The sequence below is a fragment of the Lemur catta genome, chromosome 13 (genome assembly GCF_020740605.2).
Source record: "Lemur catta isolate mLemCat1 chromosome 13, mLemCat1.pri, whole genome shotgun sequence".
Taxonomy (NCBI): Eukaryota; Metazoa; Chordata; class Mammalia; order Primates; family Lemuridae; genus Lemur; species Lemur catta.
In genome coordinates this window covers 10,150,238-10,176,386 of record NC_059140.1, presented here as the reverse complement: position 1 = coordinate 10,176,386, position 26,149 = coordinate 10,150,238, and the positions used below count along the sequence as shown (strand labels likewise).

Sequence of the window (26,149 nt, the reverse complement as noted above, 5' to 3'; positions counted from 1 at the left end):
AATTTTGACGTATGTTTCAAAAAGTGAAGCATACAGGAAAAGAACAGAGGCAAGATAACAGACTAGGAGGTCCCTTACTTGTAACCCCCACACTGTAATGTAGCATCCATGCCAAAGCAACACTGCTTTTCTGAGAGCTTTAAGATTCAGGTCTCAGTTTGTGATACCCTGGTGGAGCCCAAGACCAAATACGATCATTAACAGAGGGCAGGTCTTTGCTCATGTGACAGGTTTGCTGGATATAGTCCCAGCTACAGAATAAAAAGTGGCCACATCCCACTGGAGCCCTAGCTATAGCCCATTTTGTCTTGGTGTTGCCATTAGCACCATCTGCCAAGATATCTAGAAGGATTCATACCCACCTGTGGCTCAGGTGAGAGGCCTGATGACCTTGGTCTTATTGATTGTCCCTGAATCAGCCTCAAACTCACCTTCCTCACATTTTATCCATGTCTGAAAAAAAGCTCCACCCATCCAGTAATCTTCAAGGAGAAGCATACATCTGTGACCCTAGATGTAGGACAAGAAACTTTGGCCTAAATGTGGATCTTGAAACAGCATTGTAAACTGGCTGGCTCTACCTGCATGCAGCCACAGTTCCAGGAGCAGGTTGGCTAATCTGGGAGCTGTCTAGAAGCACATGTATCTATGTCCATAAAAGCAGGCTTGCAAACATTAGTCTCACAGTGAATCTTACCCACTCCTCTAACTCAGCTCCCTTCTCTGTCAGCCAGGGTCTGGGAGCAGGCCTACCACCTAAAAACCTGGAGGGAAACATGCTATGAATGCAGAGACAAATCTAAAGGCCGTGTTTTCAGCTGCAGCAGCCCTCTCAATCAGTTTTAGCCCCTCTCATCTGTGACCAGGGATCAGACATGCCCATCCAAAGACCTGTCCAGTGACTGTGTGAGAATATTCCCAGGGACCCACGGGGAGTCAAACCTGTTCAAAACCATTTCATCAGCACACCATCTGAAGAAATAACTGCAACTCCTTGTCTCAGCACCAGTTCTACTGGTCAAGGTTCTAAAGAAACTTCAGTCTTCCCGGGGAATAGACAGGGCCATGACTGCCCGATGCTCTGGTAACTGGTCTGCCACTCATGCAATCCACTGAAGAACCAATAGCAGTCTTGGAATCCGGTTCCAACATCAATTGACTGCAATCTCAGTTGAAATCTTATTAGCCCAGTGGTGTAATAGAAGAAGATATTTAACTCCTAAAACTATTGTGAAATTATTAGAAAAGGTGTTAAATCCTTCAGATTCAGGGACATCAAAACAAGAATACACAAATCATGAGGAATTAGAAAAACATAATCACTACCCAAGGAAATTAAAGAAGTTTCAGTAACCATCTGCAAAGAATCGGAGAAATAAGATATTGGAGAACTAGCTGATAATGAATTTAAAATAATCATCTTATAAAATCTCAATGAGATAAAAAGAACACAGATAACAAAAAAGACTTATGTAACAATGCATGAACAAAATGAGAATTTTAATAGAGAAATAAAAACCATTAAAAAACCAAACAGAAATCCTGATGATGAAGCACACAACCGTGGAACTGAAAAATATAACTGAAAGCTATAAGGAGAGACTCAATCACGCAGAAAAAAAAATCAGTAAACTCAAAAACAGGTTATCTGAAAGTAGCAAATAAGAAGAAAAAAATGAAAAAGAGAAGAAAGCATATGTGTCCTATAATGCATCGTGAAATGAACACATATATGCATTTTAGGATTTTCAGAAAGAAAAGAGAGAATAAAAAAATGATTACTTAAAGATATAATATCTGAATACTCTCCAGTTCTATAAAAGACTGTTGACACGCAGTTTCATGAAGCTCAAAATAATTAAAGGAAGAAAAATCTAAAGAATTTTGCCCCAGGAGACATAATTAAAATGTCAAAATTCAAAGACAAAGTGAGAATCTTGAAAGCAGCAAGAGATAAGAGATTTTTTATGTACAAGGAAACATCTTGTAAGATTACCATCTATAAGATTACCAACATATTTTCCAGCAGAAACTTTGCAGGCCTGGTAGGAGTTAGGAAATGTATTCAAGGAGCTAAAAGAAGAGTAGAAAAATACCCTGGCAACTAAAAAGATTGTATTCAACAAAGCTGTCCTTTAGGAGATGATAACAAGACAATCTTAAACAAATAAAAATAAAGTTGATGTAATTTGTGACCACTACACCTATCTTACAAGTAACGCTAAAGGGAATTCTTCAAGTTAAAATGATGAAATGCTAACTAACAATATAAAAACATAAAGGTATCACTGGAAATACTAAATATGTAGTGAGATTCACAATACTCTAATACTGTAATTGTGGTGCATAAATCACTTTCAACTTCAGTATAAAAGCTATAAAATAAAAGTACTAAAAATGAGTATAGATACAATAATTTGTTAATGTATATACAATATAAAAAGTTATAAAATATAACATATACAGCACAAAATATGTGGAAGGGAAGAAAGTTGTTGAATTTTTTTCTGCATAGAAATTAAATTGTTATCTTAACCAGGCTGTTATAATATTTTTTTATGAAAGTCTCATGATAACCACTAGAAAAAATAAGCTGTAGTAGATACACAAAATAAAAAGAGAAAGTAACCAAAGCATATGATAAGAAAAACAAAACACAAAAGTTAACAAACAGACGGCAATACAGCACAAGAGGAAAGGAAGAAACAAAGGAATTATAAAATGGACAGAAAACAACAAAATGGCAATAGTAAGTCTTTGCATATCAATAATTACTTTACATATAAAGAGATTAAATAATCCAATAAAAAGACACTGCCATAGACTAAATGTTGCCTCCAAAATTTAAGTTAAAATTTAGTTGCAATTGTTATGGAATAAAGGCGTGGGATCTTTAAGAGGTGATTATGCTGTGAGGACTCTGCCCTTATGAATAGATTAATGTTTTTATCATAAGAGTGGATTAGTTATCTTGAGAGTTTGTCATAAAGGGAGCTCTCACTGGCATACATCCTCTCTCTCCCTCATGTTATTCAAAAAGATATTCACCACATGCAAGTGCGATGCTATTAGCCTTCCCAGCCTCCAGAATCATGAACCAAATAAACTTCCATTCTTTATAATTTACATAGTCCTTGGCATTTTGTTGCAGCAGAAGAAAACTGAATAAAAAAGGCACAGACTGGTTGAATAAATTTTAAAAATCCAACTATTATTGCTGCTTACAAGAGTCTCACTTTTGATTTAAGGAGAAACATAGGGTAAAAGTGAAAGGATGGAAAAGGATATTCCATAAAAATGATAGCCAAAAGAGTACAGGGGTGATTATACTTATATCAGACAAAATAGACTACGAAGCAAAGTCTCTCACAAAAGTCAAAGGAGTTTACTATGTAATAATAAAGAGGTTAATTTGTCAGAAGGATATTAACAATTAAAAAAATATATATACCTAATACTGGATCACCTAAAAATAGAGAGTAAATATTAACAGGACTGTAGGGAGAAACAGATGGAAATACGGTAATAGGGATATTAATACTAAACAGAGCCAACAGACAGACAAATAACTTTCCACTCAATGATATGAAAATACACATTCTCCTCAAGAACACATGGAAAATTCTCCAGGGTAGATCATTTAAGTGGGACAAAAAAAAAAAAGGAGTCTATTCAATTTAAGAAATTGAAAACTTTATCAACTTTATTTTTTAAGTCATAATGGCATAAAGTGGGAAATTTATAGCAAGAGGAAATTTGGAAAACTCAAATATATGTGGATATTAAACAACATATCCCTGAACAACCAAATGAGTCAAAAAAGAAACCGAGAGGAAAATAAAATGTACCTTGAGACATGAAATGGAAAATGCAAAAAACCAGAATTCCTAGGATGCAAGAAAAGCAGTTCTAAGACAGAAGTTTAGAGTGATAAATTCCTATATTAAGAAAAAAATAAAGATCTTAAACAAACACTTTAATTTTAACCCCCAAGGAACATGAACAAAAACAACAAAATAATCCCAATGGTGCATAATGAAGGCAAAAAGATTAGAGCAAAAAGAAATTAAATAGAGACTAGAAAGACAATCAAAAAGGTCAAAAAACTAATTGTTTATATTTTTAAATGAAAACAAAACTGATAAACTTCTGGCTAGATTGACCAAGGGGTAAAAAAGAGAGAACTCAAAAAATTATACATGAAAGAGAACACATTACAACCAATGCCAGAGAAATAAAAAAGATATTAAAAGACTACTGTTGACATTATATGAAAACAAATTAGATAAATTAGAATAAATAAATTCCTAGAAACGAATATCCCACCAAGATTACATTATAAAGAAATAGAAATACTGGCTGGGTGAGGTGGCTCATACCTATAATCCTAGTACTCTGGGAGGCAGAGGTGGGAGAATAGCTTGAGATCAGATGTAGGAGACCAGCCTGAGCAAGAGTGAGACCCTACCTCTACCAAAAATAGAAAAAATTAGCCAGGCATGGTGGTGCATGCCTGTAATCTCAGCTACTCAGGAGACTGAGGCAAGAGGATCACTTGTGCCCAGGAGTTTGAGGTTGCTGTGAGCTAGGCTGATGCCACAGCACTCTATCCCAGGCAACAGAGCCAGACTCTGTCTCAAAATGAAGAAAAAGAAAAAGAAAAAGAAACATACTAATGAGAAAGAAAACTGAGGGAATAAATAAAAATCCCTCAAAAAAGAAATCTCAAAGCATTTAAAGAAGAATTAATGTCAATCCTTCTCAAACACTTCCAAAAAATTAAAGAGAGGAAACTTCCCTCATTTTACAAGACCATCATTACCCTCATACTAAAGCCAGATAAGGACACTACAAGGGAAAACAAAAACAAAAAACAAAAAACTACAGACCCATATTCTTGATGAAGATACAAGAAAAAGTTCTCAACAAGATACTAGAAACCAAATTCTATAACACTTTAAAAGGATCACACACCATAATCAAGTGAGATTTATCCCTGTGATGCAAGGATATATTAACATGCACAAATCAATAAATATAATACAACATAACAGAATAAACGGTAACAATCATATAATGATATCAAAAGTTTTATTAAAAATGTTTGACAAAATTAAAACACACCCAAATGATAAAAACTCAAAACAAGATACATTAAAAAGTACGCATCTCGGAGCAGTGTGAAGAAGAGGAGGCGAGAACGACCCCAACGACCCCCAGACCGACCAAAGCTCACGCGCCGCTGCATCCCCGTGTCCAGCGCCTACGTCCCACCGCCGTGGCCACCACGCCCAAGAGAAAGGCTGAAGGGGATGCTAAAGGAGATAAAGCGAAGGCAAAGGAGGAAGCACAGAGAAGATCCGCGAGGTTATCTGCTAAACTTGCTCCTCCAAAGCCAGAGCCCAAGCCTAAAAAGGCCCCTGCAAAGAAGGGAGAGAAGGTACCCAAAGGGAAAAAGGGAAAAGCTGACGCTGGCAAGGAGGGGAATAACCCTGCAGAAAACGGAGATGCCAAAACAGACCAGGCACAGAAAGCTGAAGGTGCTGGAGATGCCAAGGGAAGTGTGTGCATTTTTGATAACTGTGTACTTCTGGTGACTGTACAGTTTGAAATACTATTTTTTATCAAGTTTTATAAAAATGCAGAATTTTGTTTTACTTTTTTTTTTTTTAAGCTATGTTGTTAGCATACAGAACACTTCATTGTTGTTTTTTGGGGGAAGGGGGCATATGTCACTAATAGAACGTCTCCAAAGCTAGATCCATATGGGGAAAACACCTTTCCCTTCTAGTTTTGAGAGACTTCCTCTTGGCTCTCAGGAGGAGGGATTCCCTGACGTTGACACATAGCCACCTTGGCACAAATGCTTTGTGGTACGGAAAAACTAATTTGTTTTTATGTCCTATTCTCCCTCTCTGCCTTCAGCGTAGTCTTAACTCCCTTAAACCCAGACACCTCTTGGGGGCCTGACCTTCAATAATTGCTTACCAGTACGTTGGGTAATCTGGACTTTCCAGTGGCACCACTGAGACGGTGTTCCTCAAAAGAGCAGCAGTTCCATTTGTAGATTGTCGATCTTCAGATAAATTCTGTCATTTTCATTTTATTTCCTGAAAGTCAGGGTCGGCTTGTGAAAAGTTGTTAAACAACATGCTAAATGTGAAATGTCAACCCTCATCTAAACTTTTCCTGTTCAGAGCATCAAATGAAGACTTCATTGGATTTTACAGTGGCTTTCTGATTTTGGTAGACCATTGAAGAAGGGAGTTTGAAAGTTGTTGTATACTGTTAACGATTGCCCATGTCCTGCGTGAAATACCATGATTGTTTATGAAAAGGATCTTTAATAAAGCTGGATACAGTTTAGGTTGGAAAAAAAAAAGCATGCATCTCAACATATATAACAAACCCTGGGATACCATTATACTCAACAGTGAAACAGTGAAAGTTTTTCCTCTAGTATTATAAACAAGACAAGGAAGCCTAATCTCACCAATTTTATTCAGCACAGTACTGCAAGATTGAGCTAGAGCAATTACATAAGAAAAAACAGATATTTAAATCAGAAATGAAGAAGTAAAATTCTCTCTTGCTTAGACATGAGGTGATCATATATCTAACTTTAAAGACTATAGCCAAAAAAGTTAGAATTAATAAACCCATCCAGTAAAGTTGTAGACCAGAAAAATCAACATGCAAAAATCATTTGTATTTTTATATACTAACAATAAAGCATCTCAGAAAAAAGTTTAGGAATAAATTTCATTTACAAAAGCATCAAAAAGTATAAAATTATTATGACTAAATTTGACAAAGGAGGAGAAAAGTCTGTTCAGTAAAATCTATAACATACTGATAAAAGTAATGGAAGTAACAAATGGAAAGATAGCTTTTGTTCATAAATTGGGAAAATTAATATTGATAAAAATGGTCATAATACACAAAGCAAAATTTGTCCAATGCAATTTCTATTAAATTTTCAATGGCATTTTTCACAGAAAACGAAAAATATTTAAAATTTCTATGTTACGACAAATGACCCTAAATAGCCAACATGACCTAGAGAAAGAACAAAGATGAAGTCATCATGCTTCTTGAAGAAACTATCGCAAAGCTATGCTAATCAAAAGTATGGTACGGACATATAAACGGACACATAGACCAATGAAACAGAAAAGAGAAGGCAGAAGTAAACCCAGTCAACTAATCTTTGATGAGGGCACCAAGATAAACAAAAAGAAAAGTAGTCTATTCAATAAAGGATGCTTAAAAAGTGGCTATCCATGTGAAAAAGAATAAAATTGAACACTTATGGAAAAATTAACTCAAAATGAATTAACACCAATTGTCAGAGCATAAACTATATAACTTCTAGAAGAAATAATAGGGGACAATCTCTTGTCAACGATGTTTTAGATAGCACACCAAAAAAGCACATGCAACAAAAGCAAAAAAGAAAAACAAAACCAAATGAGATGATATAAAACCAAAGTTCCTGCACAGAAAAGAGAACAACAACAACAAAAAGGAACCCATGGGTTAGAAGCAAATGTATCTGATAAGAGTCTAATAGAGTAGCCCTACATGAAATGCTAAAGGGAGTCCATTGTGTTTAAAAATGAAATGATGCTGGATAGCATCTTCAAATGATATAAAAATACAAAGCTCCCTGTTAAAGGTAAATCTATGCACACACAGAGAATTCTCTGCTAATATAAAGATGGTAAATAAAGCCTTAAAATTCTGCAATAGAGTTAAAAAAATAAATGGAAAAATCTCCAGTAATAGATACACAATATGAAAAAGTTACAATTTGTGACACTGATTAAGTGGTGGAATGTAAAGAGGTAGTTTTTTTATTCAACAGAAGTGAAGTTGTTGTGAGATTATAATATGTTAAAATGTTTTCTGCAATTTTTATTTCTCAAGGGGATCACAAAGAAAATGACTATAGAAGGTATGCAAAAGGAAATGAGAAAAAGAATCAAAGCTTGTTACTACAAAACAAAACAAAAATAAAGGCACTGAAAGTGGACATGGGGGAAATATAGCTACAAGAAACACAGAGAACTAACAAAATGTTAATGATAACTTCATTTTCCTCAGTAATTACTTTAAATATAAATGGATTATACTCCTAATGAAAGGAAAGAAAATGGATGCATGGATTAACAACAAACAAGACCCTAAAACATGCTACCTACAAAAGATTCACTTTGCCTCTAAGGAGTCAAATAGGCTGAAAATAAAAGGATGAAAAAATATATTCCATGCAAATAATAACCATAAGAGGGTCAGGTGACCATAATTAGAAAAACTACACTTTAAGTAAAAAGCTGCCACAAAGGCAAAATTAATATTATATTATAGCAAAATGTGTCCATTTGCCAAAAATCTATAAAGCACAAACACACATACACACATACACACACAAAGCCAGAGTTCTGAAATGTATGAAGCAAATACAGACAAAGTGTAGCAAGTAATGCATAGCAACACAATGATTGTAGATGACTTCACACCCCACTTTCAATAAATAGAAAAATCACATAGAAGATCAATTAGACCTAATAGCCATATGCAGAAATCTCCGGTCAAAAGCAGCAGAATACACAATATTCGCAATCACACATGGCACATCCTCTTAGGAAGCACAAGTCATCAAATCTAACAAGACTGAAATCATTCACTGTATCTTCTCTGATGAAAATGGATGAAACTAGAAATCAAAAACAAAACTGGCAAATCCAAAAATATGTAAAAATTAAAGCCCATTTTGAATATATTCTTGCTCAATAGTCAAATGATTTAATATTGCTAAGATGTTAATATGACACACAGTGATGTAGAAATTCAATGTAATCACTACCAAAATCCCAGTGACACTCTCTTTCCCTGCCACTACCACCACACATGAAGGTAGAGGCTTGGGTTTGTTCAAGATTCAGCTTTGCCCATAACCCACCATCATGGCCAAGGGAGGTATTGCTGATAGAGGCATAATGGACATTAATACTGCTTTACAAATGTTCTGAAGGCTGCTGTCAGCCACAATGACTTTGCACATGGAATTCAAGAAGTTGCCAGACCCTTAGACAAGCACCAAATCAATCTCTGTGTACTTGCATACAACTGTGATGAACCTATTTATGTCAAGTTGGTAGAGGCCCTTTCTGCTGAACACCAAATTAACCTAATTAAGATTGATGACAAGAAACTAGGGGAACGGGTAGGCCTCTGTAAAACTAACAGGGAGGAAAAACTCCATAAAGTGCTTGGTTGCAGCTGTATAGTAGTTAAGGATTATGGCAAAAAATCTTAGACTAAGGATGTCATCAGAGTACTTCAAATGTGAGAAATTAACAAAAAATTTTGGCTCACATTCATCAAAAAAAAAAAAATTTTTTTTTTTTTTTTTTGAGACAGAGTCTTGCTCTGTTGCCCAGGCTAGAGTGTCATGGCATCAGCCTAGCTCACAACAACCTCAAACTCCTGGGCTCAAGTGATTCTCCTGCCTCAGCCTTCCAAGTAGCTGGGACTACAGGCATGTGCCATCACACTTGGCTAATTTTTTCTATTTTTTTGTTGTCCGGCTAATTTTTTCTTGCCTTTTTTTTCCTTTTTTTTAGTAGAGACAGGGTTTTGCTCTTGCTGAGAGGCTGGTGTTGAACTCCTGACCTCAAGCTATCCTCCTGCCTTGGTCTCCTAGAGTGCTAGGATTATAGACGTGAGCCAACAAGCCCAGCCCAAAAAAAATCTTGATGGTACTTTTTTTTATAGAAATAGAAAAAACTTTCTAAAAAATTTTCATTGTGACTAACCAAATACTGTTAAAAAAAAAAAAAGGACCTATACTTTGTGATTTCAAAACAAAGCTACAGAAATAATAACCTGGTACTGGAACAAAGACAGATAAATAGATGATGGAACAGAATAGACAGCCCAAAAGTAAACCCTGTGCATATGATCAAATTATCTTTCACAAGATTGCCATGAATACAGAATGGGAAAGGTGAGCAATTTCAACAAATGGCATTGAAAACTAGATATCTACATAGAAAAAAAGGTAAACCCTTTATATGCACCATACAAAAATATCTTAGATGGATTAAATACATAAAACATAAGAAATATTACTAAAAAATCTCTTAGAAGGAAATATAGGGGAAAGATCATGATGTTGATCTTTTCACTGTTTTCTTGAATTTGACATCAAATACATAAGCAACAAAGAAAATAACATAAAACTGGGACTACATCAAATTCCAGAACTTCTGCATATCAAAGGAAACATTTAGTGAAGTGAAAATGTCCTGTAAGAAAAGGTGAAAATATTTTCAAACTACATATTTGATAAGAATTAATATCCAGAATATGTAAACAATGATTAAGACTAAAAAACAAGTCAGTGAATAATTTCATTAAAAAATGGACAAAGGATTAGAATGTTATTTCTCCAGAGATATGAGCAAAAAGCCTTTGAAAAGATGTTTAAAATTACTAACATTTAAGAAAAAAAAATCTGATATCACCTCACACTTATGAAAATGGCCACAATAAAACAAACAAACAAAAAATAAAGCTGTTGAAGATATAGAGAAATTGATACCTTTGAGGGGAATAATGATGCAGTCACCATGAAAAACAGTATAGAGGTTACTCAAAAATTTAAAATGCAATTATCATATGATCTAGTAATCTCACTTTTGCGTATATATCCAAAGTTTATGCATAGGACTTGGAATTGATATTTGTACACTCATGTTTATTATGGTATTATTCACAAAAGCCAAAAAGTAGAAGCAACCCAGATGTCCCTCAACTGATGAAGTTAAAGAAAATGTGGCATATGCATACAAGGCAATATTATTTAGCTTTAAAAAAAATGTAGTCACAGGCTATGATAACAACAAACCTTGAGAATATTATCTCAACTGAAATAAGCCAGTAACAAAGTGATAGACAGTGTATGATTTCACTTATATGAGATATATTAAATGGCCAAACTAATGAAAACAGAAAGTAGAATGGTGTTTTTAAAGGCCTGGAAAAGCGGTGAAATGGGCTGTTGTTCTTTGAAGGGTACTGAGTTTTAGTTCTGCAAGATATAAAAGCTTTAGAGGTCTTTGGCATAACAATGTGAATATACTTAACACTACTAAACTTTGAAATTAAAAAGATTTAAAATGATAAATTTTGCGCTAATGTGTTGTCACAATTTTTTAAAAAATGATAATTAAAAGAGATGCAGAGCTATAAACCTTTGCAAAAATTATCTTCAAATCACAAGTGTTTCTCTCACACAAAGAAAATACAAATCCATCAATAAACACGTGTTGAAATTAAGAATATTTCCATGACTACTCATCCAGACAGAATAAAACAACCACTGATAAGCCAAAATAAGAAATATACAAGATAAGCCATGAACAATTTGGAGTCACATTTATAGATACAAACAAACACATATATAATCTAATTGTAATATACCTATGCCCAATTAATATTTAAAATAAATCTCAAATTGACTTAAAGTGTATATACAAAGCTACAAATTTTTATTGAAAATTATAATAAATAGGTAAAACCAAAAACACAATAAATTAAAGTCAGGGAAGCTACCCCACAAAAAGGAAAACACAGAAATAAAGTATTGTAAAACAAAAATAAAAGAAACATTTACCTGTAAAATTCACTATGCAACATTGATATACTATTATAATTATTTTCTAGATAACTATAGTGTTTAGCTATCACTGTGCACCCATAGGGAAGAGGAATTTTGAATCATTGCCATGCAGTGTACAGCAGTAAAATATCATAGAAAATGCATTATGATCATTAATAAAAGGCTCTAATGAGAAATTTTAAATGAATGAGCATTTAAAAAACACTAAAGATAATGTCTTATTATGTTATTAATATATGGACAGTATTCTTACACAAAATAAAAAGGCTGTAATCCAGGCTTTGGAAGCCAAAAAAAACCTTATTTTTTTTTTTATTCTCAAAGAATGTGATTTACTTTTCTAAGTAAAGAAAAAATATAAATTTTATAGTAAGAATCACTGCTGTGTAAAACGAACACTTGGGAATAAATTATATTATCATTTACGTACAGGTTGAGGAAAGTGGATGGAAATCTTAATTTCTTTTACCTGTAGTAAACTTAAACTTACAAGTGGACATATTAATAAATATGGGGTGCCTATTAATTTACTTCTCCCACAATGTGTACATTCAAGCACATTGTTTTGAATGTGTGAATCTATATTACAGAAAAATTTGAAACAAAACAAATAAGACAGTGAAAACATATAAGGAGAGTGACATCAGCAAGAAGGAGGAATAGACAATCCCTCACTTGTGTATGTCTCCCAGCATCTATAATTTGCCAGCCATTCACTGACAAAAGTGCATTATGATACATTTGGGAGCCAGGGAGCGGTTTGAAACCCACGAAAGCCCAAGACCAAGAAAGATCATTTTGAAAATGCAGGCCCCAATCTAGGTGGCAAACTGGAAAACCCCTGTTCCTGACTACAGAACAGGAATTGGCCCACCCAATGTGGTCCCAATGAGAATTCTGAAGCTACTCTGCAACCATTTTCTACTCCTCCCAGCCAGTCTGGTACTGGCCATGCCATCCAGAAAGCTGGGGCAAAAGGCCCATTTATAACCAAGGAAGCAGGCCAGCAGATGTTGGTCTTTCCTGTGGTCTCTAAAGCAGTTCTGCAACTCAGTTTCAGCCATCTTAGCCACAGTCCTTGGCCAGTCCTGTCTACCTAGGGACTCGTAGAATGACCTGAACAAACCCTCCCAGATACTCAGTTGGGAGCCACACTCATTCACACACCTTGTATCAGGTCTGACATATGTGTATCCAACTGCAGAACCCTGCCCAAGTGCCTGCCCTACAGATCAAAGTCATGAAGGCAATCCAGTGTTGCACAAAAATAAGACAGGATTTGCGGCCACCCAAGCTCCTGGCAACAAGCTCATCAAAGCTAGATGCTACTGCAGGCTTGTAGCAGCCTTGTGACCAAGCTACAACTCCTCTCCACTGCAATCCCAGAAGAGACCCCATCAGCTTGAGGAACAAACAAGAGACTACCTTTACCTGCTAAAACCAGTTTATAAAAATTGCAGACCCCAATGCAAGTTTATATTGTTCCTTCTTTCAATGCTTCTATTTTAACACAATACTGGAAGTCCTAGGCAAAACAATTGGGCAGAAAAATGGGGGGAAAAAGCCAACCAAAAGGAAAGAAAAAAGTAAAAGAAAAGAAAACACTAAAAATGTCATTGTAGATGACATAATCTTATATATAGAAAAACATAGATGTTACACAAAAAAAACTGTTAAAACTAATGAATAAACTTAGTAAATTAGCAGAATATAAAATGAACCTAGAAACATGAGTTGTGCTTCCATACCCGAATAACAATCTGATTTAAAAAAGAAAGAAAACAATCTACAATATCATCAAAATAATATATTCTAAGCACACATTTAACCAAAAAGGTGAAAGATCTTTACATTGAACAAATATAATATTGATTAAAAAAACACAAATAATGTAAAAAATCCATCCCATGTTTACATATTGGAAGAATTAATATTGTTAAAATACCATATTATCCAAACCAATCTACATATTTAATGTGATTTTTCTATCAAAATTCCAATAGCATTTTTCACAACAGAAAAAAACAATTCAAAATTTATATAAATTTACAAGAGACTGAATAATCAAAGCAATGTTGAGGAAGAAAAAGCTAAAAACATCATGCTTTCAGATTTCAAACTATTTTTATAAGAATATAGTAGTAAAAACAAGATTGTATGTTCATTTAAAACTGAAACAAAAACCACTGGAAGTAAACAGAAAGCCTGAAAATAAACCCAGGCATAAAAGGTCAACTAATCTTTGACAGGGCCACCAAGAATACACAATACAGAAAGTATAGTCTCTTTAATACTTGATGCTAGGAAAACTCAATACCCATCAGAAAAAGAATAAAATTAGACCATTTTTCTCACATCATACCTAAAAATTAACTCAAAATAAAATAAAGACAAAAGAAATACATGAATCTTTACAAATCATAAAAGAAATATATGGAATAACTTCCTGATATTGGTCTCGGCAATAATTTTTTGGGCATGGCACAAAAAGTACAGCAAAAAAGCAAATATAAACAAGTTAGACTGCATCACACCCAAAAGCTTCTAAACAACAATAAAAAAAATAAAGTAAGAAAACATATAGGATGGAAGAAAACATTTGCAAACCATGTATCTGATAAAATATCCAAAATATCTAAAATATGTAAGAAACTCATACAAATCAAAGACAAAAACAATGATAATAATAACTCAATTAAAAATACAGAAAAGATTAAATAATTTTTTTCCAAAAAAAACATTACAAATGGCCAAAAGATATATTAAAAGGTGTTCAACATCACTAATCATCAAGCAAATGCAAATGAAAACAATGATGAGACATTACCTCACACCTCTTAGGATAGCTAATACTAAAAAGAGAGATAGCAAGTGTTGACAAGGGCATGAAGAAAAAGAAATACGGTACACTGCTGTTGAGTTTTAAATTGCTGATTCATTATGAAAACCAGTTAGGGAGGCTCTTTAAAAAAGAAGAAAATAATAAATCTAACATACAATCCAGCAATCCTACTTCTCTGTATATAACCAAAGGAAATATAATAAAATCAGATAAGAAATATCTATACCACTACATTATTGCAGTATTACTCACAATTGCTAAGACATGAAAACAACCTAAATGTTTGTGACATGGAATGGATAAAGAAATATGGTACAGATACATAGCAGAATATTAAGCAGCCATAAAAAATTATGAAATCCTGCCATTTACACAACATGATAGACCTGAAGGACATTATGCTAAGTGAAATTAGTCAGAAACAGAAAGGTAAATACTTCATGGTCTCACTTATATGGGGATTCTAAAAGGTTGAACTCATAAAATCAGAAAATACAAAAGTGGTTGCAGAGCCTGCATGTGGGGAAAACAGAAAAATGCTTTCCAAAGGCTACAAACTTTCAGTTGTAAGATGAATAACTTTTGAGTATTTAATACATACCATGATGACTATAGATAATAATATTTTGCTCCCCAAAATCTGCTAAGATAGTAGACCTTAAATGTTCTCAATACAAAAAAATGTAACTATGTGAGGTGACATATGTGTTCATTAACTTGATTACATTAATTATCATACAGTTTATAAATATCAAGTCATTACACTGTATACAATATATATTTATGCAAATCTACGTTACACACATATGCACACATACACACGCACACACAGGTATATATAGGAATGATACAGTCAAGCTAAGCTTCATACCAAACAAGAGAAACTTATAAAATTAGTTATTAAAAATATAAGATCACAAGTGGGAGTTTAATATATGCTGAGAAATGTTCTGTGATCCCCCATGACTAGTATTTTTAAGAAATCTAGGAAGTGAGTAGGTATACTAAACTGTATTATAGTTGAGGAATATAAAAATATAGAATTTAAATTGTTAATTTCAGTTCATACTAAAAAAATAAAATTTTGAAGTAAAATAACATTAATTTTTTTACATTTTGAGAGATGCTTAGTGTTCTGATAAAATTACTGAATATAAATTTCTGCAAAATAACAATGAAAACCTACATTTGATAGGAAATGATAAAGTAGAAAATGTACATCTGTCACTGGTGTTCCTGTGATTTTTGAAGCAAGTATCAATAATACCACTACTCACACACATTTCAGATGATGCCAAAAGGGAACATAAAAAAAGGTTTAATATAGAGTTCCTCAAAAATATGCACAGATATTCTTATGTCCCCAAAGGAAATGGAACAGCACTCAGATAATACAGTCCCTCACAGGCCATGAAAATGACATTGGCTCTTACTATAGCTTTGAAGGAGGATCACTGAAAGGAAGTAGAGTCCTTGAAGTATTTTAGAGGATAGACTAGCAGATGCCCCTATGAGAGAGCACAGGAAAGAAATTCAGGCTTCTCAGAAATCATTTCTTTTGAAGCACAGCTTCCCACACCACATTTTACAGTCTGACTAGATCTTTGGACCTCTCATCTGTGTCATCTGCTTCATTCATTCCCACCTACCTTGGTGTTTGGCTACTGTCTCATGTTTCTTCATATTCCAGGGCTCTTGCCTTTGCTCCAGAAAAGTGATCAGGTCCATCTTAGAAACAAGACCTATTTTATTAGGAAAAAAAAAAACATAACTCTTGCTAGGATTTTCCAATTACCAATGTAGTACTGTGCTCAGTACAGAAGAGAGAACATTATAGAAGATTGTAAAAAAAAAAAATTTAACTCAAAATCCTGTTTCCTGACAGAACCATTAGAATATTTAGGAAATATATTAAATTTGTCCTTAGTACTATTGAATTAAAAATTGGTTATACCAATGAATTTCCAGACTTGCCACCAAACTACAGTGAAGTACACAGATCAGTTCAAGAAAGGGGATGGTTCATTTCAAGATAAAACATCTTGAAGACTTTTTTCTACACCAGGAAGCTCCCAAGTTTTTACTGAAAGCAGGGAAATGAAACTCATTCATATAAAGCAGAAACTCCAAATAAACTTCCACAAGGAAAGAAAATAAAACCCTAAGGATACATTAGGAATCTTACAGGGAAGTTGTCCTCACCCACAGAGACCAGGTTTCTGTAGTTCTCTAACATCACATCCCTATACAACTTCTGTTGAGCAGGATCCAGGCATGCCCACTCATCCAGAGAGAATTCTATGGCCACATCCTTGAATATTAGCAACCCCTGGGGGAAAAAATCACCTATTTACCAAGCAGTCATGAATAGCATTCTTAATTCGATTAAATGTAGAATGAGAGTGAAGAGACCTGCCTCTGACATATATGAATGACTAGAATTATCCAATAATTAAAATAGTAATACTCTGCATTGTATTCTCTAACTCTGAGGACAGAGGATGGCAAAAAGATACACAAAACAAGTGTAGATACTGTACTTTTCTTGATGATAAAATATAAAAATATGGGCATCAACACAGGCATATACATTTTTGAGTGGCATATACACCACACACAATAACCTCTATATGTTTCTCATATGGAAGTCATGGTGAGTTAGAAGGCTACTTCTAAAATTTTAAAGTGTACTACAGTGAACTGGAGATCTTATTAAGATGCACATTCTGATTCAGATCTGGAGTGGAACTTAAGTTTCTGCATTTCTAACAAACTTCTCAGCAATGTAACTTCTTCTGGCCCCAAAAGAATACTGTGGTTAAACATACCGGAAGTGGAAGAGCCTGAGTTTTATACTATTTTGTCTGACCCATAAACAAAGATGAGAACCTTCATTTCTCAAAGCAACCTGTAAGCAAAGAGAAACTAAGAAGAAAGGGGGGCTTCCAGATTTAATGTGATAATTTACATACATGAGTCATTAAAACTCCCCAAGATACTTCTTAAAGATAAACTAAAAAATAATGAACTTAATAGTGGAGAAATCTGTCAGACAGCACCTTAACAGAGTGAATGAACATCAACTACAGGAGGACAAATTGGTATGAGGTGCTGATGTGTAGAGGATACATCGCTGCTGTGAGATTATTGGCCAAAAAAAAGTGAATCATAATCTGAATATAATCATGAAAAATATCAGTTTTACACAAAGCTCAAACCACATATATTTCTCATGTTCTATAATCTTCAGTAATGTATTTAAATGCTCTTTCTTTAGCACCCTAGAGAGCACATCTCTTCTAATTAATCTCTTTTTTCAGAACTTTCTGAGTTACTTTGGTAATTACTGTCATCCTCTTTAAACATGCATTTTTTCTTTCTTTTTTTTTTTTGAGACAGGGTCTCTTTCTGTTGCCCAGGCTAGAGGCAGTGGCATCATCATAACTCACCGCAACCTCAAACTCCTGGGTTCAAGCAATCCTCCTGCCTCAGTTTCCTCAGTAGCTGGGACTGCAGGCACATGCCACCATGTCCACCTGATTTCTGACTCTTCCCCGGGCTGGTCTCAAACCACTGACCTCAACCAATCCTTTTGCCTTGGACTCCTTTTAGGTGCTAAAATTATAAGTATGAGCCACCACATCCAGCCATAACTGTGCATTTTTAAATCATATTTGGAGAGGAGATGATGGGGCATCTAGATATAACCTCAACAGAGTATTTCCCTTGTTCACTAGTATCTGAGTACACAACCCTAGGCCCAAGGGGAATCTTGTGTATACTCATCTTCCCATGTTGATCTGTCAAAAGGGAACATTTTTAATATTGCAGGTCATAATTTCATGGTGAGGACTGTTCTTAGTATGCAAAAAGCCTGGATGTTGAGAATGGAGAGAAGGTTCTGATATGTAGGGGAGAGGATTTTAAAGAGCCCCTTGGAAATCATAAGAAGGGGGAAAAAAAGTAGCTGAGCCAATCTTGTCAGGCAAACCTCAGAAGTAGAGAAACAGCAGTTTGCAAGTCCTAAAAACATGGCATTCTAGGAGTAAAAGTAGGACACAGACCCTGCCCTGGGAGACTCTTACCTGACAACCAGCCATTTCTTCTCCTCTTCCTGCTTCTCTAGGATTCCTTCTCAGATGAGATTGAACAAATAACAGCTGCATCTTGAGAATATGCATTTCAAGGCATCAGCACAGCCCCTTTATCTGCTACCACCACACCCACAGGCAGAAGGACCATGAAGTGCAGGAAAGGCCACACTCATCTGTATTTTGTCACAGTAGAGATTTCGGAACAATGAGATCTTACATAAAGATGAAAATGTGAGTTTCTCCTTTCACGTCCTCAGGTGCCCTCCCCTGCCACAGGTGCCAGCAATTTCTGCAGTAGCAATGGGAATATGGGCCACAGTGACCCACCACCACCAAATCCCAGCAGAGCAGGCCCTGTGACCTCCCTTTGGGAAAAAGGCTAGACTCGTCTCTCATGAATGGACCACAGAGCCCACATGCTTGACCCTGTCCTCACCTTAGAATCACATGGGCACTTACTTAAAACCACATGGATGCTCCCACCCAGACCAATACCCAGAATCTGTAGGGAGGGCACAGGTGATGGTATGTCTTCAAACTGGTCATTAGATTATAATTGGAAGCCTGGGCTGATAGTCACTTAGCTGAGCATTGCCTGTCAAGCTTCAATCTGCATACAAATCATTCGTGTCTAGGTGCCAGTCTAAATAATGTGATTCTACAAGTGTGAAAGTGGTCCATGGATTGGCTTCGTTAACAAGTCCCCAGTGAATGCTGATGTTGCTTCCCCAGACCTGTCACCAGTAGCACTCATCTAGAGACAGCAGACATAGCACAGACGCCCTTACACTCGACACTCTTATCACAACATAAATTCTTCTGGTCCAAGTCACCATCATGGAACAACAGTTTCTTCTGGCCCTTTAAACTTTACAGAGGCTGGAAAGGCAACTACATCTGAGGAACTCATTTGGAAAACAACATGTACACATGCATTAATGTAATATTTATTGACCACGTACTTTGTGCTCAACAAGTATGCTATAGCGCACTGTGCTGGGAAACTCAAATTGTGTGAGCTAATCCTCATAATACCCTGTGAGTCGGGTACTAAATGTTTCATAATTCATAGCAGGATTTTTGCAGATCTTTTCATTGGTACTTTTATCCTATAGCAAAACTTCTTTAGAATAAAATTACTTTCAGCTTAAAGTAGGATTTATTTTTTTTTGATACTGTCTAAAAACAGCCCCAGGACAATAACAATTACACCCTAAGAAAGGGCATGACAGCCCCATTCCCATCCCAACCCCGACCACGTCTGCCTGTGGATCCCAGGTTTCCAGGACTCTGTAGCGTCTCTCAGCATAAAGGGCTCCTTCTGTGGTGGGTGTAAACAGACTGGAACTCCTGACAAGGCGGCTTCCCAGGAAGAACTAACTGGGCCTTCAACGACCTCTTTTTGCTAGATCACGATTGATCTTTGCCTAGAGTCTCTGAGCCCAGGTCTCTGCCTCCCAGTTAAGAATGTTCATTTAGGCCAGGTGAGGTGGCTCACGCTTGTAATCCTAGCACTCTGGGAGGCTGAGGCGGGTGGATCGCTCGAGGTCAGGATTTCGAGACCAGCCTGAGCAAGAGTGAGACCCCATCTCTATGAAAAATAGAAAGAAATTATCTGGCCAACTAAAAGAATATATATAGAAAAATTTAGCCGGGCACAGTGGCGCATGCCTGTAGTCCCAGCTACTTGGGAGGCTGAGGCAGTAGGATCGCTTAAGCCCAGGAGTTTGAGGTTCCTGTGAGCTAGGCTGATGCCACGGCACTCACTCTAGCCTGGGCAACAGAGCAAGACTCTGTCTCAGAAAAAAACAAAATATTCACTTAGTTTTAAATGAGAAACGTCCACTGTTTGAAGAATATAGCAAAATCACTCAAACTCAGTATTTATAAGAGGGAAGAAAAGTATAGAGGACTTACATTTCACATCTCAATAGGAAAACCAAAAATATCTATCCCTTCCAGACAATATACATGTCATTTAATTATTTCTATAACAAATCATTTAGCAAACAATGAATCATATGTGAACACTTCTAGTAACTGCCAACTCCTGCCACATAAAATTTAGCTGTAAATGCTGATATTCAGAACACAGGACACACAACAGAGTTTTTCACGGTCAAAAACCCTCCACTCTGCCTAAGAGAGAAACTGAGGTTTTGGTGAATATTTATACTTCAACAACGTATCTACCATACTTTCTTGTGGAAATGCATCCCTTTTTCTGCAGTCATAATGATACAGATATTTTCCCTATTTCCTCTCTCAGTAGCATTCCCAAAGGTAAGCCCTGGGATAGCATTTGAAATCACCCCAAAATAAAACAGACCATAGAACCTTACAACACTCACAGTGGGCAAGAAAAAAGGTAAATAAGAATTATAAACAAATGAAATATGAAACTAGATTTTTTTCACTAAAAGCCAGCTCTTTCTTGTGTCATTGAAAATATTTTATTATCTTTCAGCCTTTGCTGATAAAATACACTTTATAGTTAAAAAATAAATCCTTACAAGATAAAAAGTCCAGGGAGGACTGGTGCTGACTGCAGCACAGGCATGTGTGACTCCAGTGTCAAGTCAGACCGTCCTGTCACCTGGGAAGTCCTCCCACCCCCATCCTGCTCACTGACAGACTCAGTGACCACCAGCCCAGGAGACCCTGCTCTGTGCCTGTGTGCCTGAAGTGCAAATTGCTTTGCAGCTTCTTGCACTGCCTCATTTTGGTGGGTTTTTCTTTTGGGGGATAGTTTTTTTCTCCCTTTGAAAGTATGAAAGAATTCAGAGGGCAGGAGTCATTTCTTCCCTTTCCTTTCAATATCAGCATGCTATTGGCTGAACACCAATGTATCCACATGGAATGGAAGTTCAGCTTGGGGAAAGAAAATCTTAAGGTCCCAAGGGATTAGCTTTCTAGGTGAAGGGGACAAGAGACTCCTCTCAGCACCAGGGCAGGCAGCTGTTACCCCAATCCTCAGGCTGTCCTCTGGGAGGAGGTGACACAGGACTGACATTCACTAGACACTCCAGGATATGTGGCTGCTGGGGACATCTTGGGCCATGCCCAAACAGTTGTGAAAGAAGGATCAGGAAAAGACAGGAGGATGGCTGAGGATGCTTCATCCTGTAAAGTTTCCAAAGGATAACCAAAATGTAAAGATAGTCTGATAAGGTGTGTGTGCCTAGGGAAGGTAAAAGGAAGAGAATGACAAAGATATTTTATAGGAGAGTGTCAGGTGATTATTCTCTGTTTTCCTTTCATTTGAAATGTTCAGAAACAGAAAACAAGTTTTTTAAAAAGAGATGCCCTCAGCACTGTGGAAAAAAAATTAAAATACTATATCTGTTTGAACAATAAATAAAGATCAAATAGTTGATAATCTTATGAGTTGGAGAGCAGCAATAGGCAGTTGAGAACGTGAGGAAGAAACTGAAAATTTGCGATATCCAACAGGCCTTAGAACAGTCAGGCTGGGCAAACTGGATTTGAGTCTTGGATCTGAGACACTGCTTGCCATACTTTTGAAAAATGCAAGGAAAATCAGTACCCCTAGAAAGCATTAAACAGGGGGCAATTAGACTGAAGTGTCTGTAATGTCCTGGGTTCCTATGTACAGACACCTAATTCTAACTCAAATGCATTTCCTATATATTACAACTTAGAGGGAAAAAAAACTTAGGCAAACAACTGCAAACTGCCAATAAAGCTCTGATTACATAACCAGAAAGTAGCCACGTGGACAGTCCAAATAAAGCCACTACATAACCGTACCCAGTCAACTATTGAATGTAGTTTGCTTCCTCATGAACCTTATAAAAGCCTTTCCTTCAAGCCTTCCCAGTGACCCCAAGACCACAAACCATGTTTGTAGGCTTCTAGATTCACAAATTACTATTTGCTCAAATAAACTCTTTTAAGCATTCACACTTCCTTAGTTTAATTTTTCATAGATGAAAGTAGGTGTGAACTAAAATAAAATCTTAAGGATCACCCCCACTGACTGACTAAATGCACCCCTTCTTGGCCAAGGGACTACCCTAAAACTGAGTTACTAGCCACGAGAAGGGAGGTCGGACATGCCTCATCATGCCCCCTCTCTTCTGGAAGACATACTTCGTAACTCATTAACAGTCCTAAGGATATGCAAGATAAACCTGCAGGCCCTCAACAAATACATGGCCAGTAGCTTAGCTCTCATTAACAGACTTTAACTAAACTTAAAACATTCGGAGCCTTTAGACAAAGCTTCCTTTCTTTAACCAATTACAAGTCAAAAGAGTCTTTAAACCCACCTATAACCTGTAAGCCAGCTTTGAGATGTCCCATCTTTTGGGGCCAAACAATGTATGCGTTCCATATATTAATTTATGACTTTACCTGTAATTCCTGCCTCCCTGAATGTATAAAACCAAACTGTAACCCAACCACAGCAAGTCCACTTGCTTGAGGCTTCTTGGGCGGCTCGGGGCCATGGTCCTCAAATTTAGCTCAGAGTAAAACTCTTTAAATTATTTTAGAGTTTGGCTTCTTTTCCACTGACAGAAGTATGGGGACCTCATGAACTCCAGCTTCTCTCATCCATAAACCCCGCCCATGGAGTGGTATATTCTCCACTGAGGACCCTCCCATCTCCCCACACAATCCGGAGGAGAAGCCAGGCTGTTTGCGCAGAGCTGCACAGAAAGAGCTCCCGTGCAGGGACAATAGAGAATGCTCAGGGTCCCAACTGCCCACCCAGCCCACCTAGCCCACCCTGTGGCCAGAGGGAACTGGGGGCTAAGGTGTGCCAGTGGCGAACTTCGTTCTTCAAGACTTTAGAGCGGATGCGAGGAAGCCGGGTCCGCCACAGCCGCTTCCGGGGGCTCTGACCAGCCCCTCGCCCCCACAGAGGTTACCTGACCCGCACACTCACCATTTCCCAGCTTCAGGGGTGTCCCGATGTCCTCCCTATAAATATACCAGTATCTGCAGGTCCCAGAGTGACAGAGGCTGCCACAGAGACACCTAAGCCCTCCTGAAAATGGAACAGTGCAGAGAAAACGCCAGCTCCCTGCCTAGCGCAAGAGGCAAAGGCCGCGCCAGATCCCGGAAGCGCCCCCTTCTTTCTGGCTGAGAACCTGATTGGACAGGCCTCATCTCTGAGCCTCTGATTGGATAAGGCTCTAGGCCCCACCCCCCCGGCCATGAGTGACAGGAGACAAGATCAGACTGGGGCTGAATGAGGCCAGAGTAAAACGGTTTCGGCCGTAGTGCTTTTTAGAAGGGACTTTGCCCCTGCTCTGAGACCTGGCCCTGCATGGAACACGTTTATATTTAACCCCGAATATAAATTATATCCTTTAATAAATTTTATATATAAAATATATATACACACATACATAAATATATGTTATTCACAAATGGAAATTACACAATGACAATTAATTTAAAGTTTGAGATTTTGTAACCATCCTGGCTTCTAATCTTTTGAGGAGGCAGCCTGAGCTTTGAAAATGGAGGCACTTCTGAGGCAGCAATGTCCAATAGAAATAAAACGTGAGACACATGTGTCATTTAAAATTTTCTAATAACCACTTAAAGAAAAAGAAACAAGTAAAATTGATTATGATAATTTAATCAGATAGATCCAAAATATTATTATTTTTATATTTGATCAATATAAAATTATTAATGAAGCATTTTTTGGTACTGTATCTTTCAAACTCATTCTATGTTTTAAGCATGTAGCACATCTCAGTTCAGACCAGCCACATTCCAGGTGCTCAGTAGCCCCACATGGCTAGTGGCTGCCGCACTGAAGTGCAGCACTGAGAGCTGTGACTTCCCTGACCTCAGAGAGGTGACAGGCCTGAACCATGCTTTTTTTCAGGGGCAAGGTAATACCCCCTACCTATCATCATCTGTCCTTAGGCCCAAGGGTGGGAGAGATGGCGCCCCAAGAGAAAAGAGTGGGCTGTAAGCAGAAAGTGTCCACAGGTAGACCACTACTTTCACCTGCTGTTTGGGGGAGACCTCTTCCAGAAATTATACACTGAACAGAGAATGATGGGGCCCCAGGAGGAGGGAACCCCAAGATTGTGGTTATATAACTCTGCAAATACACTACAAAGCATGGAATATACACTTAAAACATGTGATTTCTGTGACTGGGTAGGTTGGGTGTGAGATCTAGGCTTCTGAGATGTTCCTGAAATCTGATAAGTGTATCCAGGGTCTTGAGGGATTAGTGGTCCCCATGTAGTGACCCAACGGCCAGGTCTTGAGCATCCAGCAAGGGTACTGGTGGGCACAGCACCAGCTCCTCCTCCTCCTGTGGCCTGCACACAGCAGTGGAAAGATCAGGGCTGGCCTGAGGAAAAAGGGACATGGAGTCCATGAGCAGCAGCTGGTAAGTGTCCGACTGGTCTCTGCTCTGTGCCTTAGCAGCACTTCAGCATGTTGGCACAGGCCTGACACATCACACAGGGGACAACATGATGATCTGGTGGCCCCAGAGCATGTGCTCTCAGGCCAGAGGCCATTCTATATTACTTATAGAAGACACCCTGCTCTAACTCACAGATTTTTAGGAAAATGTAATGGTGTAATTAGGCAAGAATAACATTTCTCAGTAACAGCCACAGAGAAAATCTTGTACAAACATTTTTGGTAACACCACTGTCCATACTTGGAGAGACATTTAGAGTGTTCTCTTCCTAATTCTAAGGCTGCACTGTCCTCTATTCAGGCATCACCAATTGTCATACCCAGATCTGATGTTGATCAGCAAAATCCATCACCACAATGTGCAGGAAGATGATTGCCTTTTTTCTGTGTGAAATGGTGCTGATGTTCTGTATATTAGGCATTTTTATTAGAATGTTTATGTGCTTTATTTAAATATTATGATATAAATGAACACATCTCACACAATAGTGAAAATAATTATATAATAAAAAAACCCATCAAGAAGAGTACCAATGAAAAAGCTTCAGAAATTTTCATTATTTTGCCATCATTTTCAGTGACCAATGCTAGCTATCCTAGTGCCATTTTAATGCAACTATAACAGACCACATTATTTTGTAGATATTTCAATACCTATTTCTAATGAATCAAAAAATCTAATGCAAATATTGCTATCATATCTAACTAAATATAAATATTTTCTTCATATCAAATAAAAACTCCATTTTAGTAATGTTTGTGATTTAAAGTCTAAGTTCCTACAATCACCAAAGATTTTGTATGATTCACCTTAATGCTTTACATACAATATTTAACCTAGGGACTTCAAGTGACAAAATTGAATATATTAATTGGAAATAAAATGCCATAGAATCTGATTACTAATTAAAATGTCAAATGAATGGACAGATATTCCAAAGCACTTTATTCTGAAAACAACCACAACATAGAAAAAAGATATAGTGCTGCAAATAATATATATAAAGAGGAGATAAAAATTCTGCTCAGTTTTCTGAGGAAGAGGAAGAGAATTCAGTGTCTAACAAAAATTTTGGCTCCATCTGACATGATATTTGA

The 26,149-nt window shown here is 36.8% G+C and overlaps 1 protein-coding gene and 1 pseudogene across 1 annotated transcript; both read left to right on the top strand.

The window, feature by feature from the left end:
* The first annotated feature begins 540 nt into the window (after positions 1-540).
* LOC123649050 lies at positions 541-5,686 on the top strand. Its single transcript, XM_045566981.1, has 2 exons — positions 541-609; positions 5,180-5,686. Exons 1-2 carry the CDS (start codon positions 541-543, stop codon positions 5,684-5,686), a joined length of 576 nt encoding a protein of 191 aa, XP_045422937.1.
* A 3,283-nt stretch (positions 5,687-8,969) lies between these two features.
* Positions 8,970-23,493, top strand: LOC123649049 (annotated as a pseudogene).
* Positions 23,494-26,149: the final 2,656 nt, after the last annotated feature.